Here is a 19,876-nt window from a genome sequence, read left to right as displayed (position 1 = left end):
GGCGCCCTCTTCATGACTCACTCACAACAGGGGTTAGAGAGCCAGGTGTCATCAACGTATCAGTCAAAATGACACTGTTTTGGTGAAATTAGTACATATATGGAACATTTAATTATTATATTTGTTCAGTAATGTTATTTTTTTTTCTAATAAACAGATTTCATAAAAAATAAAAACAAAAATACCAAAATCTCCTGAAAATCTTGCCTCTAAATATATTAGAACACTTTTTTTTTTGTAACTGAGGGTGTACGAGACGAGGTGATACTACGGCGGTTTGCCACTGTCTTCTGCTGTATGGGAGATGAAGGGTCAACACAACATCCAGTCCTAGACCCTGGAAGGAAAATTTTCCACAAGTGAAAAATCCCCAACCTAGCTGGGAATGAAAACCCGGTACCTTTGGCCTCACACTGAGTCGACCAATCAGAGATATGTGTTGTATGTAAAACCCTGTTATAATGTTCCTGTATTTAATGTTTTCCTGCTTATAACAAAATATATTCCAACTCCCATAACTTTCTCCCATAAGGACAGTGTATTTACTTCCAGTGTATAACGTTTCACAAATTATGCAATTCCTGCCTATAAAATTTTTCTAAAATTCAAGAAATTAAAGAAAAAATTGTAAACCTCTGTGTATTTTTATATCAAAGGTACATACTTTGCAGTTATGTGTCTGTTGGCACTTTCATCTTGGAAAACAAAATAACAAATTTATATTCCTTGCCATTCTGGTTTGTTTTCAGATGTACATATGTAGTTCTTCAATATTTTAATTTGTCAACCATTCTGCGATGGCACAGAAAAAAACATCAAGCTTTTTATATTACTTTTAGAGCTGAATTTGTTTTTAATTCTTAGACAGGAATCCACAGAAATAACATGTTCAAGTAGCGAAGGAATTTGACATAGGCAATCTTCACTGAAACACTATTGTTGTGAGTTGTGAGACAGTTTTACAGAAATAAGGGCTGTGTGTATGTAAAGACAAAAAAAAAGGAAGCTGGAAGCCTCGTGAAGTTAAAAGAAAATTGTTGGCTTGGTTTGAGCAAATTTGAGCATAGAGTGAACCTATCAGTTGATTTAACACTGACAAGTGCTAATTTCTGCTTATAACATCCTGCTTAAAAATTTTTTTTTCCCTTTTACCCCTTTGAAAAACATTATACATAATCCATAATTGAAAACAAAAAAGTGCATTTTTTTCCCCCCTAGGTCTGGAGATAAAAGAAACCTCCTCTTGGACTATTCTGGTTTCCCCGACCTGCTGGAGCGGCTGTCTCGCGTGGAGGCCATCAGCCACAGGCTGGAGGCCCTGGGGGTGGCCCTCGGGGAAGCCCTGGGAGTCGAGGACTTCCAGTTCGCGTCCGTGAGCGGCCAGGACTATCTCGTGGATATGAAGGCGGGTCAACCCGCGCCCAACACCTGGAGGATAGTTTCGCAGTGAGTTTATCAGTGATATCTTCAGCTTTTTACAGGGATCCGGCACATTCGCAACCACCGCCGTTTCAGATTACGTTCTTGGCAGATTATCGAATGTCATTACAGTTTTAACAGGAATACCAACAAAAAATTAGCATACAGCACAATGGTTACCTATGTATTTAATTAAATTTTAACTAGCTGCTCCATAGTAAATAAAATTCTGATTGGGCTGTATTTTGTACTACAGCTACCCGGGGTTTGATTCTTAAATTTCCTTCATGCTGAACAGTAATATTGGGTATGAAATAAATAAAATAATTTAACAAAATTTAGTTGCCTTATATTTTGACGTGACTTTGATGAACGTCTCACTTGACAATCGGGCAGCCACGCAGAAAGATTGCGACACCAAACCGCATCAAACCCGGCCCATCGTTCACAACCACTGGCTCAAATGATTCCATATCATCTGAATCATCAGAGAGCATATCCATGTTCATTACCAAACAATTTTCTGCATTCCCGAAGCTTCTCGCGAAGTAGACGGCTGAGGCTCGCTCGAGTGCAAATTTCATGCCAAGTTTGGGGGCACGTTTTGCCCCTCTGGCTCATTTCTGTTGGATACTTTTTGACTTATTCGATACCCACGACACTTTCCTGCATTTTTAATTGCTTCTGCTCGGGTAATTTCACTTGCCTTCTTTCTTTTCTCCATAATAACCTGTTTTCACTTAGGCATCTTGCGATTAATGGCTCCAAAACCAAATTTAGTAACTTTATAGTTATTCCACTAAACTAGCACCACTTAATGCTCTCTCACGAGCAACTTAAAGTTGAAATCATGCAAATCGGTGTACTACTTTCAGTGTTATATGTCTCACTGACGTCAATTCGATGCTCCCCACCAATGCTCATTACATTAGTCATTATGTCTTCACTGAAAATGTCAACCAAGTGAGTTATATGTAATGAACTTGAGCAAAGACTGCTGTACTAAGATATATTTACTTCAACTCTGTAGCTTTCATAGTTTATGAGTTTTTAGTGATGTTGAATCCTCAGCTGAAGTGACACCCAACCTGAGATTAAAGACATTCATATTCCTGTTGGATATTCATGTTTAAAAAACAGATGATTATTGGACATCTGCAGCAAGCTTTGATAGATCTGCCTGATATCGAGAGAGGACTATCTTCAAAAAATTTCATTACAGAAATGAATGTGCAATGTAATCTGCTAGAAAACAGGAAACAGTTTGCTGAAATGAAAACCAGCAGTTATGGTAATCTCTGCGCCATCGAAAAACGCTGGCAGTGCAGTAATGCCATAAAAAAAATTTGAACGTAAGCTGCTCAGTTGGTGTTGGATTACATTATGTGTGAACTGTATAATGCTGGACTAAACTGTATCATATTTTTGTTCATCATGATACTACCATGTTAGAGTATCACCTGTTTTTGCATAGGAATTGCTTTATGAAAATTGAACACATCTTTCTTGGTATTCTTTATCAGATATTAGTGTGAATTTTAATATGAGCCACCTGTATTTCATAAAAAAAAATGGACATAAGCTCAATGGCACAAATTGCACAATTGGGAAAACTTTAATGTAGAAAAAAAGGGGGAAGGGCTTAATTAAGAGAGAATAAATAAATAATATCCTAAAATTATTTATCAGTTGACATTAATTTATATACAAATTGGTATTGGAAGGTTACAATGATAAGTGAATGTTGAGTATGGGATAGTAGGCCTATTTCCGTTTTATTTAAACTTCTAAAATTGCCCTTAACCCTCTTAGTGCCAGCCTCTGCTAGGATGGTAATGCTAATATTGCCAGTACAGGTCTTTTTTAACTAAATTGCATCTCTAGAGTTTAATTTTAATAACTTTTTAACCTTTAGTGTTATAACTATGAAATTTTTACTGTTTATAGATAAATGTTTTCTTGTGTCACTTCTCATGTTTAAACATAAAAAATTTTCATCTTATTTTATTTTTGTTGATTTTTAAATAAAAAAAATAATTATTAAATATTTTTTATGGATTGTAATGTGGATAGGGAGTAGTTTTGACAGTAATATTCTTTTGTTTGATTTTTTTAAATATTTAATTGTTTTTCTATATGATAGTATAATAGGAATGTAATTTTTTCCAATATTTATTGTAATAATAATTTTTTGAAAAAAAAAAAAAAATTGCTCTTCTAACTGTGTGACAATTCTAATGAAATCTTCTCTTAGCCTAACTCCAACTATTTAGTGTATTTTGAATCTTTGTAATTTTTTTAATAATTATAAGTCTGTTATTAATGTACAGCATTTAAAAAGTAAACAGTATTATTAAAAAATTATGCATAACTATTGTATGCCTTTATACAAATTTAGGTGAAATTGGCTTTCAAATTTTAGAAGAAAATTTTTGACTTGTTTTATCAGCATTTTACATTATCACTTTTTTTTTTCAATTAAAAATATAAAAACTGCTGAGCGTATCTATTGGTTTCCTTTACCAGAAGCTGTAGTAAGGAAAAAGTAAACATAAGCTGGAAAAATGCTATTTGCTTCGAGTTTCGAGGCGGTAAATGTTTGGTCCAGCATTTTCTAAAAACTGGTGTATGTATGTTGTGTTTTAGTGGTGAAAATGTTTTCACAAGAAGACCTGATTATATTATTTACGTCAGTAAGTTCATTTTCATACGACGAATCACTTCAACTATCGCCTGAATTCGTACGAAGTGATGCACTGGCTGTAATATAACTACCCTCAGCCACTGGAGTAAGTCTCAGTGTGTTTAAGTAGATGGTAAATGCTCTACCTAATCAGTACTTGTTTCGTTGTTGCTTGTTGTATCACTTTCACAAATAACACTATCGAGCGAATAAAAATAGTCAAGCATTTCTTTGTCATCTTTACCCGCAATGTAACTTCTTTTTCGAGACATTATTATGAAAACGAGAACAAAAGCCTTGATCGCACAAAGTTTCGCGATGGTATTAGTTTGAATAGTAGAGTATAAAAAAAAATAGAATAACATCGCTTTCCACTGAGAAATATGCGGGAAAACGTGTTTACTATGACTACTACAATAATAATTTTCAACGCAGAATAATCAACGGTATAAAATCCTATGCAATTTGTAATATCCACGAAACTGGTAGTTACATATACCGTTTACCTAAAATGAACCATTGTTGTCATAACTTTGAAAAAATACATTTGTAGAAATTGCCGGAAAAAAATTTCATGATATAAAAGAATTAAAATAAAGAATTGACAAAAGAAACAATTTTTTTTTTCAAAAGGGAAAGTGTTTCTTTAGAATAAAAAATGCAGCAAAACACGGTTTCTTACGCTGTGCGATGTCCAGCAGTATGACACTCATACTCTCTGTTGCGAGAAAAAAGAACTAAATAGTAGGGCACTTTCACTACCTGTTTTCAGAAAAAGGAACTAGATAGTAGGACACTTCATTAGACAAAGGTAGAATGCGCTGCTAGTAACAAAAACTGTCTTGAAAACGGAAAAAAAAATTGGGCCGGTTTTTCGGCCCTGGCAATTTTCACACAACAAGGCAAAGCCGATTTATCGGACTTTGGCACTAAGAGGGTTAAAGTGTAATATTTTGCTTAATATTTATTGGACAGTATCAAATTAGAATTCCTAGGTGAGAGTCTGTAAAAGGGGAGGGAAGGCACAATTGGTTGGTTCTAGGAGAGGGAATGAGGGAATGCACCATCATCATCATTATTGGCCGAGTAAGGGAGGGGGGAGTCACCTTTACCTTCAAGGTGCAGGTTTGTAATTTTTTTTTTTTTTTTTGCTGTTGCCCGAAGGACCAAAACGCACGTGCGCTACCGTACGCCGGAGGTGGACGCCCTGAGCTCGGAGCTGTCCCGGCTGCAGGAGGACATACTGTCCGACAGCCAGGCCGCGTGGTTCCAGTTCCTGCAGTCGCTGAACAGCCGCTACTTCGACTACAAGACTGCAGTGAGGAACCTGGCCACTGTCGACGTGCTCTCGTCGCTCGCCAAGGCCGCCAAGAGCAACGACTACTGCAGGCGAGCATTTCCACCCATTCAGTTGGTTTCGATTGACTTGGAGTTGTCGTTACAAGCTCGCTGCTTTAAGGGGGGTTGTATTATTAATTATTTTGGTTCCATGATTACCTATGTGTTTTTTTGGATCATTATCTATATAAATAAAAATGTAAATGTTCGTTCATTCGAAATCTTAAATATCCAAAAGTTATTCACTGATTCCTTTGAAATTACGACACAATGTTGCATTTGAATAAGCGCGTGATTTTATATAATTGTGTCACACCTGTGACAGGTAAAAAGATGGATAAAAATATAGATGGCTAAAAAAAATATAGAATTTTAATATTTTCATAGCTATCGTGACATATATTGAGATATATAGATAAATGTATATAGAGGTGAGAGATAGAGAGATAAAAACAGATAGAGAAATATAGAGAGACAGAGAGAATTAAAGAGAGAGATAATTAGTGAGAGAGAGATAATTAGTGAGACAGTGATAGAGAATTAGAGAGAGAGAGAGAGAGAATTAGTGATAGAGTGATAGAAAATTAGTGAGAGGGAGAGAGAAAAAGTTAGATATGAGTTAGAGCTGCTTTGTATATGTGTACCTACTTAAAACAAATTACAAATATGTATGTATAAAAAAAATTGGTTGAGGCATTGCAACGCATGCCGGGCATTAGCTAGTTTTAAATAAATTCATAATATTACTATAGTTTAGAGGTCTGCGAACGTAAGAATTTTACTGCGAGCCGAGCTCGAGCGAGCCTACTTGAAAGTTCTCGAGCTTTGAGCGAGCTCGAGCTTTATCTTTTGTGGTACAGTTGCACTTTTTGGAAATTATTTTTACCTTAAACTTATGTTTGAATAAAGTGTTAAAATGAAGTGGGCTTATTAATTTTGGTAACTATTTACACATTTACAGAGTGAATTTAAATTTTGCACTGCTAGAAAAAAAACCATTTTCGCCATTGAATCTTATAGTTTTCCATTGGTTCATTAGTAACTGATATCATCCAACTACATAATAGTTTACAAGCATTTGTTTTTTACCTGTGTTTCTCATCGGGCATAAATGTTGCAGGCCATCATTAGTGGACGTAAATGTGGACTCTGTTGTGTTTATTGAGGATGGGCGACATCCAATCATGGCTCTCTCTTCTTCGGATGATTTTGTAGCTAACAGCACCAGTTTGAAGGTCAGTATTTAACTTGAGAAGGACTTTGGTATTTGTGTTGAAGCTCCTCAAAATAAATAAAAACACATCAATATTTTTCAATTGAAATTTTTTAATCTATATAAATAAAAATGTAAATGTTTGTTCGCTCAAAATCTTAAATCTCAGAAAGTTTTTCACCGATTGCTTTGAAATGTTCACACAATGCTGCATTCGAATACACACGTGTTTTTATACATCTATGTTACATCTGTAACAGCTAAAAAGCTAGAATGAATAAATAAATAAATAAATATAAGTATATATAGAGGAGAGATGTAGAGGGAGATATAGATATAGAGATATATAGATATATATGTAGATATATATAGAGATTGAGATAATTAGAGTTATACATAGAGAGATAGAGAGTTAGAGAAAGAGATCGAGAGATGCTTTGTGTATGTGTAACAACTACAAAAAAATTACAAAAAAAAGTTGATTGAGGTATTACAACTAGAGCTGTACCGATTCACAGAATTTTGCAGATTCACCGATTCCGAATCAATAGTGGGGGAAAACACATTTTGACAAAAATATTTTTATAAATTTACTAAATTACCCAAACTAACTCATAATAAGTAAAGCATGCAACACAGATGCACATATACTTCAGTTTATAAATGTAATATAACCTTTTAACATGTATTTTAGCTTGTTTACATTTTTTTGCTGATGACCCATTAGTTGCTTATTGAAACATGAATTTACTAATGGACGCTGAAAAATTTAATTATTTAATACGTAATATTATAAAATAAGATTATTTAATAATATGTAACAATGAAATATATTGATATATAAAATACAAAGTTTAAAAAAAATGAACTTAAAATTTGCAAAATTGCGATACTTTGTACATGTTAACAGTTAAATAATGAGAATTCCAATTCCATCTTAACACATGTGCTGGCAAAAATTTAGGGTACCAAACATTAATGTGAAAAAGCATTTCATGTGGCCGCTTTGCACAGGAAACCGTAAAAGTAATTTACGTTATGTAAAGTCCTATATTATTTGGTTATTATTTTTTTATTCAGTTTTAAAAACTTTACGTAAGTTAATCAAAAAATGTCTCCATCACAATATTACGAACATTTATTTGCAGTTCAAGAAGTTGCTATTTTCTGTTGTTTGTAGTGGTAGCCATGCTCTAAATAAATGAAGTTTTTGTTCTTATCTTAACTTTACGGCGCTAGTGATATATTTATTTGCAATGTATTGGATTCAAGAAAGTTATTAAAACATCGGATGTTTAAGTTTGATATGTACGGCTGGCACACGTAGCTAAGAAATGATGATCAAAGTATGTAGTAGTTCGAAAAGTGAAAAGGGTACTGGTGGATATTTAGGTTATGACAGGCACTTTCATTTTTCAATAATATGGGGCAAAAATTAACAAGCGTATCATGAATCTGCAGAAACGCTGATTCAACTAAATATCAGCAAAATCGGCTTTTGCTGATTCGTATCGGCACAGTTATAATTGCAACCTTTGCCAGGCATTAGTTATTTTATTAATGTTGTACTGCAGCTGTTCATTACGGTATAATGATATTCAATCTTTTTTCTTCTTCTGTAAAGCTAAATCCTTTTTCCTATATATAAATCAACTGACAATTCAACTCTTATATCTTGTGTTGAATTGTTTCTCAAACATTTTTGATTGCAAAGATTTATTATTTTTTTTTACTGCATGTAGATTGGATCCCAACATTCTGAAATTTAATTTTTGAGCACCGAGTTGTTTATAACTGGTTTGGAAGCCCACTTAAATTATGGAGGTTCCGTCAGGGTTAAGCCTTTGTGTATGAATGAAGACAGTGTGGCCTGTTCGTCCATATATAAATTGATTTTTGTTGAAAGTTAAAAATTTGAAAGTATTTAAATATCTTAAATTAACACCATGGAGTTAATAGTGTATTGAGTTTGTCACTCTGATTAGCAAAACATACCATAGCTGTGTAAAGGTTAATGCTAGTTATTTTCAGTATCTGGCGAGTAACTGGCTAGAAAAATTGAAGAATCGTAAAGTACTATCATAAACTGAGTATTGTTAAACGTGATGTAATCAACACATTGGTTAGAAATTGGACTTGAACATGATTATAACAAAAAAAGTTGTTTATTTATCTTGGTGATTGGGGGAGGTTTAAGGTCATTCTCATTTTAACTTCAATTATTTACATGGCAAAATAGCACATTTCCACTTTCTAACTTCTTACCACCATGAATCTCACTGCCTTTTGGGTTGCCCACAAAAGCCCCAAAAAGTTTTAATGACCATGACAAATGTCCCTATAGGTACAAAAAAAAACAGCTAAACAAATGAAAACAAGTGAAGTCATCTTGTTATGGCAGCAAACATAAGTGTGCCAATGTTTCGGACAGCTATTTAAACATTTTTAAAGAGTTTTTATCGCTAGTAAAACCCTGTAAAATTTTTTCTCAATGTACTTAGAAAATAAGATTTGCTAACAAAGAATTCTTATTTAAAGAGTAAAATCGTGTTTTTTATAGGTCAAGCGCAAAATTTTCGATATTTATGATGCATGGTTTCTTTTAAGTGAAATTCTCTTATGAGGGTTTTTATCACTAAAAACATTTCATGTCAATAATTATTTCAGGGCTCCGAGTGTCGCTGTATGACTTTGTCAGGACCAAACATGGGCGGAAAATCGTCCTACATTCGTCAAGTGGCTTTGTTAGCCATAATGGCACAAATTGGTTCATTTGTACCTGCAAAGGCTGCTACGTTCAGTATTTTTGATGCCATCTTCTCAAGGTAAATTAATAAATAATATGTATGTACTGTAATGCGTTTTCCGACACTGATTTGTGGTGGACCTATGGCATGTCAAAAAAATTTCTTTTTCTAAGACAGTTATACTGTGAAAATTTGCCTCCTATTTTAAGTAAAAACTAGGTAAAATACCTAAAAAAAATGGCTTATATCTTTGGTTGTGCATGTACCAAAAGATTAAAGAAATTAACAAAATTAAACATTTTTTTGTGTAAATTTTTTGTAATTTTAATAGTTTTAAATTGCCATAACAACTGGAATTAAAATTTATTATGCAGTAAATACAATGTTTATGGTACAAAAATGTAATGTGATTATGTATAAGGTGAGTAGCTCAATGAAATTATCAAAATTTTGTAAATTCCAATTTATCAAACACATTGTGCGACCAGATAACATTGAAACAGTGATGCTTCAATGTTTTTAAATTTACTGAACCATGAAATAAGTGAGACAAGCTATAGTGTGTCATCTGATAGGTAATGTAAAAATATTTTATGAAAAATAATTAATTTGTTAATTTTATAAACGTTAAGTACGATGTGCGACTGGGAGATGTTAACTGATTTTATTTATTTATATATTTATTTTTCTTATTATAGGAGGAGATATTTTTTTCACTATAGCAGTTCAGAAAATAAATTTTAATTTTTTTTGAGCAATCACAGTAGACATTTATTGGGGTTATATTTCATCACAGTTAGGAATAATTTTTGATGACTTCAAATGACTGTCAATTCTCCTGCAGCAAGAAATTCAGTTCAAATTATGCACAGCATGCCTTTTGTAACGTGGAACTCTTATCCTTATAACATTTTTCTGGTCGGTAATTTACCTTCGTTTGATCTTCAGACTTTTTTTGAAGTTAATTCTCAAAATTCTGGGGTTTCTTTGTAAATGTTGTATCAGTCTTCTACTGTACTGTTTATTGAACAGCACATTGAGAGCTAAACAAGCTGAAATAGTATCTCGCAAACTTACTGTTGTATTGATTACACTATCAGGAGAATTTTTATCATCCTACTCTGGTATCTTTATGTGGTCATGTATCCAAGAAATACAAGTTTCTATTTGTCGTGCTACTCAAGCCATTGTGTCATTGTAGTAGGATAACGAACCTTTGTGGTAATGTAATCCTGTACCGGGATAACACATTGTAGATATTACCGTCACGCGTACCATGTAACCTCCCGAGAGATGTCAGTTCTCATGTCGCATTCCTTGGTCACACTTTCTTCATGGCGGCAGGCTGGTTGGTCGCCCGTCTCCGTTATCGCTTTGATGGATGGAGCTGCGGTCGTCCATCTTAGACAGTGACCTGCTCGATGCTGCTGCTGCCGCGTCTCGCTTGCCGCGCTAGCTTTGAATATATATACTGTATAGAAGTCGCGAGTGGATAGGATTTACTCTACGTTTTTCAGGAGCGTATGATGAGCAGCTTGGGAACTTCACCGCTGCAGGGCGCTGCCGTAACGCCCTGTATCGTCTTAGGTTGTTATTTACACATTAGAGCGCAGCACTGTCGCCCGCTGTCATTCCCCGCACCCCCCACCCATCATTCACTGCAGATCAAGGTCGTTCAACGGGAGGGGGGAAGGGGTGTTTGAAGAGTTTGACACTTGCCCGCTAGGGACCACCAACAAGTCGATGCCTTAGAGATGGTGGCGATTGCGGCGGTGAATTAACCAACTACCTCAAACCGTATTAGAAATTTTAACCTGGGCTGGCGACTTCTATACAGTATATATATTCAAAGGCGCTAGGGCAGGCAGGCAGTGCCTCCACCTTCCCTTCACCCGCGCGTCTGTGCGTCGACCCGCCCTGTGTCGCCGGCAGGATGGGGGCGGAGGACCAGCTGATGCGGGGGCGGAGCACCCTGCTGGTGGAGCTGCAGGAGGCGAGCGCCATCCTGGGCGGGGCGACGGCTCGCTCGCTGGTGCTGGTGGACGAGCTGGGGCGCGGCACCGGCTCCTCGGACGGCACATCGCTCGCCTGGGCCTGCCTGCGCCACCTGGTCGCCGAGGTGGGGGGCTCCCCGGGTTTACTCGCGTCCTGCTCATCCCAACACTCGGCTATCCCGAAGTATTTGAAAATAACATACTTTTTTGTATTTTTAAAAATTATTTTGAATATCATGATCCCATAGCAACGTATTTAGTGATTTTTGTGCCTGTGTTACTTGGCTATCCCGAAAGAGTTTATGGTGATAAGTATTTAAAAATAATGTAAATTTTTTTTTTGTATTTTTAAATATTATTTTGAATATCATGATCCCATAGCAACGTATTTAGTGATTTCGTGCTTTTTTAAAATTGATACGGCCTGTGTTACGTGGATAGAGTTGTTTTGTTACTACACACACTGTGGCATTACTGCAGTTATTCGGCCGGTCCAAATATATGTGGCGATCCGAGCTCTGTTAGTTCGGATTAGCAGGACTCCTTTTGTAGTTTGTTAGATAGTGGCTACGAAAGCTTACAGTCTAATGAACATTATTTAAGTGAAACTTCTGTTCAACCGGTGGGGTGAGTTGAGCCAGTAACATCACCAGTGTGTAACAAAAAAAAAAAGCGTAACAAAAAGAGTGTGTTATGCTCGTTGTGTTACGTAAAGTGTAAGGATCAGGAAGAGAGCGATGTAACTGCTTTGCTGTTTGCTGCCATGTTTGTCCCACATGCAGTTGACACCGAGCAATCTGAGTGTGGCAAGGCCTAGTGGATGTGGATATGTAAATTACACACTATACATAACATTCTGAAGCCTCTGAACACTACTATAAACTGAATTTTTTAGCACATAACCTTTAATTGTACTGTACTAGTATTAACACTAAAGTCCCTCAAATCGTGAATTCATCTCATATTTTAGCTATTAAATGACTTGCTGTAAACACAGAAGGCAACAGCAGGAGCACTACGTTATGCATTGCTACTCGTGAGCTGACGAAGAACTGCAACCAGCAGTGAATTCCATTTCTAACTAGCATTGTGTTCACACACCTGTGACTATTGAGTTTTTATTTGGTTACTAGTTTTCCCAATTTTTCTCTAATCGAGATCTTGAATTTGACTCACAAAGAGTACCTCAAATCTACCTCTCGAATCCAAATCTAGGTCTGAAGGGTCAAAAATAAAATTAATGTATGAGAAGTAAAAGATATTATCTATGGTGTTGAAACATTTAACCCTTTAAATGTTTGTTTCACTAAGTTTATAGATTCAATATATATTGTAATTTTTATTTACATAGTTACATACTAAAAGTATATTGAGAGTTGTCAGTGTTGAATATTTGAAATAACCACATCTCCTCCATTATTTTTCTTTGAATCTTTTTCCTTGAATATAGAATGTTTTGAATATTAAAGTTTTGATGGTATTTTAGTATTTTATTGGCTGGGATATATGTATTTTTTACTAAAGTGACAAAATTCCATTGTAATGAACGGTAACTTTTTTTTCCATGTGCCCATCTGTGTTCACTGAAAGTAATACTACCTCACTTTCCTACTTAAAATAAATAATCAATGACAATACCTTGTGTGTTGACAGGTTAAGTGTTTGACGTTATTCGTCACACATTTCCCAGATGTTATGCAGCTCACAGAATCATTATCACCTCTGGCTTGCAATTATCATGTGGAATTTTTATTTCCTAAGACAGGTAAGGAGCAGTTCAGATACTTATTCAAATTGTTTACTGATGAGTTTGTAGTGTGCTTTAAAAGCAGAATTGTGGAGGCAGAGGATAATTTAATATTTACCCGTATGTAACTTAAAATATTTTTTAATGCATGAGCAAAAAATGTAGTCATATTTAATATTTAAACATATTTTCTAAAGATGTGAATTATTTTCATGTTTTATTAATTAAATAGTTTTTAGGTAGTTAGTATGTATTTCTGTGAATCCACTGAAACCATTTTTTCTTACAATTGTGTGATTCTGTTGATAGAATGAACTGTTTTGCTTGCACATTTAATCAAGTAAAAACTTATTAAAATTATTTGTTAAAAAATTATTGTGTTTATATACTACAGAGCTGCATTTTTGGCAAGAAGAAATATTATCATTCTGGTAAATTGTATAGGTAGAATTTGAAAGTGAATATTTGTGCTGCGTGCTTTGATCTTGTATAATATTGTATTAATTTGCATAACATTTCCATTTCTGTTGCATTATTGTTCTAAACTTGTAGTCAGTGATGATGACACCCAAGGGCTTCTTAGACCGTAGTGCCTCCTCGACGCCTCTCGGGGTGTCGTGTGCGATGGTATGCGTGTGGAGTAGGGAATGCGGCACAGTGAACACACATATAGTGCAACACACTGAACACCAGCTGCCACCGGCGGGTGTATTGTCGCCTGAGCGACAATTGATTTAGTGTCTTCCACACGCCCACAGACGGCAGGTCGATAGATTTGCAAACAACATACATTAAGCAGACCTAATACATCACCTGTAGACATCGAGGGTGAATGTTATAAGTTAAAATGATGTATAATGTATATTTGTAGAGTCGAACAAGACCCGAAACCCTTTATGTGAACATGCAATGTAAAATATTATGTATATGTATGCATATCCATGATGTATGGTGTACCTGTGTTTATATATACTCAGGGTCAACTAGGCCTGTATTTCTCCAGAGAAATCTGGGAAAATAAAAACCCTAACAGTTGGACTGGGTATTATTGGCTGAATTATCCTTCCTTCTCTCTCCTTCCCTAGAGTGATTCTTCGGGAACCGCTCTAACTTCCCTCCCTGGAGCGACTATTCGGGGTTCGCTCTAACTTCCCCCTGTCCGGTAGTGAACCTCTGGGGCCCGCCACCAATCCCCTGCCTGTCTTCCTCTCTCCCTTGTCCACGCCGAGCAAGAGGGCATGTCAACAGTCTTACCAGGATCGCTGTGCCCGTCACTATAGTCACTCCTGCCTCTCCTGCTGAAGCCACGTGGCGACGTCATACCCTGAAGAGAGTCTCCGTGTTCGGCCTGTGAGCTAGACCGCAGGCCCCCAACTTAGGCTAGTTGGCGCCCTCAGCAACGTAACAACATATCTTTCACAAGCAGCAGAAGGCAGTAGGACATCAGTGGCAATACCTGGTTTTTCTGTTTGGGCATTTCTGGAATTAATTTGTCACTGTTTTAATTGATCATCATGAAAATTGGTCTCTGTTTGTTTTGTTCACTGGTTCATTGAAAAATAATAGACTTTGCAGTAATATACCAGTTTATTTTTGTACGTTTGTAACAGTTCAACATGCTCGATTCTTGTTTGCATGCTAAAACATGCCTGGCAGTGTAGATTTTGAAGTGGTTCAGTGGAATGAATGCACAGTGAGCCTTGTTCACTGTTTTGTTTGCGGATGTGTCCAGCAGACGTCAGAGACGACAGGATGGTAGTTTTGCTGTACTCCATCACGCGTGGACTGGCGGAGAAAAGCTTTGGCTTAAATGCAGCGCGTTTGGCAGCCATACCGGAATCTGTCCTTGATCGAGCTTCTACGTTTATTTCGAGACTCCAGTGGAATGCAGGTGTTAAGAGGTTTGTATTTTATTTTACTTAAACTATACTTTTTTAATTTTTTTTTTTAAATGAATTAACAATAACAACTGGTAGCTTCTCATTCCTAACATTTCAAATTCCCTCCTATGGTATTACAGTTATTTTGTTGCATTACTTTTGAATCTACCACAATTGACCATGTAATGTTGTAAAATTATTTATCGAATTTACTCAATTTTAAGACTCGCATTGTCATGTAATTTTTTTTGTACTTTGAAAATTGAGTGTATCAATAACTGTTTATTGAATTTACTCAATTTTAAGATGATACCTTGTCATGTGACTTTTGCACTTTGAATTCGGGGTGCGTCTTAAAATCCAGTCTGCATTTATCATGTCTTCTTGATTCACTTTTGTTTTGATTTTAAAATTGAAGTGCATCTTACACTCATAAACAGTAATTTTTTTATAGGGAAACTAAGTACATAAAAAGGACAGTGTCTTGTAATTGATGTCATTTTAGATCAAGTAAACACTGTAGCATTCCTTTAATAATTTTTTATTATTTACAGAGCTTTACTCATAGTATGTATTTTTTTTATTAAAATTGTAATTTTTTTTGTTATTATGTAAGTCAATATATTATTTTTGTATATAGTTGTGTTTGAATTTTTTCCAGACGAATGCACGAGACTTTCAAACAGATAATGCTTATGGACAATACAAAAAATGTGACAGAGTTTTTATCATCAGTTTTAAGGTAATATATCTGTGATGTAGTACATTTGTAATTAATCATATTTGTTCAGAGTTGTTGTCTGCTATAACTTTAAGTAACAATACATATATGGTACTTTCAGGGATAAGAATTCTCCCTTAGCATAATATTATTATGTATTTTATCCTTCTATGCCTTTTTTTACTTATTTTTGTTCTTTCTGAGGGAACATTCTTTTATACAGATTCTACATGGGAAAAAAAGGTAGAATTTTCAGGGCATGCAAGCTGCTAAATATTTAGGTATAGTATTAGGTTATGATAATTTATCATCCTGAACAGCATACTATTTGTAACTTAGCACTAATATGTATGCCATAAAATTAATACATACTAACTTAAAACAACTGCCAATAGTATAATTTTTCATAACATTATTTACTATTTGTTTGGTAATTGTAATTATTTTTGTGATTTGGAACAGCATCAGCATGTTCTAGTGAATATTTAATTTTTTTCAGTTTGGCAGTACGTATATGTACTCACTCTTTTGGCTTTTGCAAGCAGCTTTGTATAATATTGTATCTATGAATTCAACATTTTACATTTTTATAAATTGAATATCCTTTAACAATGAACTAGTGGTGTGGTGTGGTGTGGCAAAGGGGCATTTTTTTTGTAAAAGTGGCAACACTGTTTTATGGCTGTTACCAAATACTGTAGTTTAAATTGCCTTCCAATGAGTTTTACGTGTTACATTGATTTCTTGGAATTAGATTCTTTTTTGGATGGTAAGGTTACAATATACATTGTTAGCTGTGTAGTTTGGTACTTATACAAGAGGTTATGAGGACATATCCAACTCAAAATGGAATTCACCCTTTTTCATGGTGGAGGTAGGTCCATGGTGCTATAGAATAATAATCAATTAAAAAAAGGAAGTATACCGTATTTGTTATTAAAATATTTTATTTTTTGACAATTAGTTACAAATTTTCTAACTACAGTAAAGTTCTTTGTTCTTTGTTTGCAAAAAGTTCTATTCACTGTGAATGCATAGCATGCATAATCTGTTTTCACCAATATTGCAACTTAGCCATGTTTTAATACATAATAACTTGGGAGAAGATTTGATGGCCTTATTTTCAGGTCAATTTAGTTTCAAAATGGGATATTTTTGTGTTCTTGCTTTTATTTTTGTACATTGTATTAAAATATAAAAAAAATATACTATTCAACAAATATGACACTAAAATACTTATTCATAATTCTTTCACCAAAATACTCTTATTATGAATGACACATAATGATACACTTAGACAATAAAACCATTAAGTAGTAACAAATTAATAAGCTTATTTAGAAATACTCAGGTAAAATAAAAATAAATTGGCATATTTTATGTGTTTGAAAAATGAGTTACAAGATCAAACGATGTAATAATAATATATTCCAATCCATTTAGTTTATACATTTGGGTACAAAATTTGTGTTGAATAACATTTAATAATTTTTTTTATAATAAAAGATTTTTTTTTTTTGTAATTTGAGTTAAGTGTTGTCAAATTGCTGATTGATATAATGTTTTCAGATAAATTTTGTTGTATTATGGTGTATTAACTTGCATTTTAGTGTTGTATATTGACTTGACATGTTTTGCAGTGTTATTTCTGTTTCATCACAGTTCACCATATAAGCTTGTCCCTAACAACAAAAGGAAGAACACTGTTTTTTTCCTTTGGAAGGGGGGCAGTCCATGAATGTGCCCTTTAGTAGGTACCTGTGATAGTTTACACAAATATATAGATTACATTTACATTTACTTATTTATTTTATTACATGCGTCAACATTTTTAAGCTCACAAGCATAAAACGTAACCTGTGCATTAACACTGTTACAGATTAACTTCTTTTGTTTCAGCACCAACAAAGTTTTGAAATAATCTATTATCAGTTTGTGTCTTCTGTAGTCTGTGTCACAAAACTAGTTTCAAAATTGACAATTCTAAACTGAAATATTAACCATCCTGCCACTGTTGTACTATCAACAGTATTTGTCAATGTTTGCAATCAAACATTGTGTAATGCTTTGCGAGTGACAGGTATCACTTTTAAGAACTGTCAACTTTGAGACCAGTTACGTGTAAAAAGACTTAACTAGTCAAAGTAATTAATTGGATTAAGCTGTCACAAACTTGCCTTTTTTTTTATTCCAGAGAAGAGACCACAAACTGCCAGAGGTTGCCAGAGGTTGCAATGAAACAGTGCATCAGTGAAATCAGTGATACATGAATACCTGTTCTTGATCAAAAATAAGTTTTGCCAGCAGAGATTTTTATGCAATTAATGATGAAACGATTTCTCAAATTTATACTAAAAAGCTTTTTTGATCAGTTATATTACTTGTGCTTGTTGCGCTCCAATTTGTGTTCTGGCCACTACATAAGTATTGTGTACAGTGGGAATATGTTTTTTGGAGGTAATCGTTATGAATTACATTTTAAATAGTACTAATACTTTTTTCTTTCAATGGATAATTGGTATTTGTATTTATTTAATTTAAATAGGGTAAGATGAATACAATTGTTTCAACTCCCGGTACTGCAAATGTCACATAACCCCTGAATACAACTTGCAAAATATTGTTGAATATGAGTTGCATGGTTGTTTGGTAAATTTGTTGTATAAGGTATTACTGTTTTAAATAACATATTTTTTAGGAGTGTACTTTACTAGTGAATTTATGCTAATATCATGAATTTTATAATGCAAAATTATATCACATCTATAAAAGTATTTTCTTGCTTGTAATTTGATAAATTATTATTTTATCATATTTTATGTACATGGTTTTTGTATATAATTTTAATGTAGAAGCAACACAATGAACTAATGTAATTATTTAATTTGAGATATTCATAAAATTTGTAGGTTTATGTGCATGATAATCCTGTAGCAAAAATATACTTATCTATATAAGAATTACATGATTCTTTAAACTGTCATAATTTTTTAAAAAATAAATTTGCACTTGTAAAATCATTCCAAAAATGTGTGCAGCTCATGCAAATAAAAAACCAATATTTTTTAAATTGTGTTATATTTTTCCAGAAATTTGCATCTCTTAGCATAGGTTTACCTTATATTGTTTCAGTATTTGCTAAGAATCGCCTAACAATCTGTGATCCACGCGTTCCCGTGTGGTAAAAACTTGAGCAAATATTCTGGACCTGTGGCATAAGTTGGTTTGAGACAAAAAGTTCTGTAAGTTTAAAAAAATACATGATTTCTACATAAATTCAATATTAAGGGCTAAAAATATTTGTATTTCAGGAGGTGATTCCCATGTAAATTGAGGTAGAGTTTTTTATAAGACACTTTTGGCTCAGCTGAATTCCTAAGAGTGATATTCGCCCATGAAAATCAGTTGGAGGTATTTGTTGAAAATATAAAAAAAATATTTGAATCTTACCTACAAAATTTCAAGGATATAGTATGTAATCGAGGGTGGCATCTACACATTGCATATAATACAACGTTTGTGCCTTCCGATGTTTTATCGAGAAGCCGGAACTAGTGAACAAAATCGCCAAAGCGCAGTTTCGTTCGAGGAAATCTATTGAATTTACTTACAAAACGAACTCCGAGCTCGCTCTTGAATGCAAATTGCAGGGAGGTTTGTCTCAAGGACGGTTCTCATCTACTCGAGGAAAGTTCTGTTGGCACAAGTGTTCGCTGCTGGGAGCTATGGTTTGTTGTTGAAGGCCTGCTTTTTCAACAAAAGTGAGACTTCCCAGTGATCTTTGTTGTTTTCCTTTCTATCTTTCAAAAAAGGGGAGGGGGAAGAATCTTTTGAAGTTTGTGGAAATTAATAAAAGATGGAAGGATTCCATCAACCTAAAACGCCTTAGTTTTAGTTCCATATGCTTAGTTCCTGTAAAATGTTACTAGTATAACAATGTCAGTATCGCTATAATGGGTATACTTAATTAATTTACAAGATGTTCCCGGGATATCAAGACATGTGTTTTCAGAATCTAGTAGCCTAGATGGCCATGTGGTTGCCTTAGTATAGGTTGGGGATCCACCACAGAGACAGAAATTAAGGGTCCTAGCTCTTCATTTTAATTTGTAATCAAAATTTGTAAACCACATT

The 19,876-nt window shown here is 34.4% G+C and overlaps 1 protein-coding gene across 6 annotated transcripts in view; it reads left to right on the top strand.

Moving 5' to 3' along the window:
- LOC134539286 (DNA mismatch repair protein Msh3-like) overlaps positions 1 to 18,812 on the top strand; it is a 33,574-nt gene extending 14,762 nt beyond the window's left edge. For 3 of the 6 annotated variants that reach the window (XM_063381152.1, XM_063381155.1, XM_063381157.1), the window contains 9 exons: positions 1,219 to 1,446; positions 5,267 to 5,491; positions 6,561 to 6,675; positions 9,321 to 9,478; positions 11,333 to 11,519; positions 13,048 to 13,159; positions 14,874 to 15,042; positions 15,683 to 15,763; positions 17,937 to 18,595. In XM_063381152.1, coding sequence (XP_063237222.1) covers positions 1,219 to 1,446; positions 5,267 to 5,491; positions 6,561 to 6,675; positions 9,321 to 9,478; positions 11,333 to 11,519; positions 13,048 to 13,159; positions 14,874 to 15,042; positions 15,683 to 15,763; positions 17,937 to 18,012 — 1,351 coding nt within the window. In that variant the 3' untranslated portion in view covers positions 18,013 to 18,595. Of the gene's footprint in view, positions 1 to 1,218; positions 1,447 to 5,266; positions 5,492 to 6,560; positions 6,676 to 9,320; positions 9,479 to 11,332; positions 11,579 to 13,047; positions 13,160 to 14,873; positions 15,043 to 15,682; positions 15,764 to 17,936 lie in introns of those variants that run through there. The other 3 variants (XM_063381154.1, XM_063381151.1, XM_063381156.1) reach the window with 3 other exon arrangements.
- The last annotated feature ends 1,064 nt before the right edge of the window (positions 18,813 to 19,876 follow it).

This window comes from Bacillus rossius, chromosome 15 (assembly GCF_032445375.1).
Source record: "Bacillus rossius redtenbacheri isolate Brsri chromosome 15, Brsri_v3, whole genome shotgun sequence".
In the NCBI taxonomy this organism is placed as follows: Eukaryota; Metazoa; Arthropoda; class Insecta; order Phasmatodea; family Bacillidae; genus Bacillus; species Bacillus rossius.
This window is presented reverse-complemented; position numbering and strand designations above follow the sequence as displayed.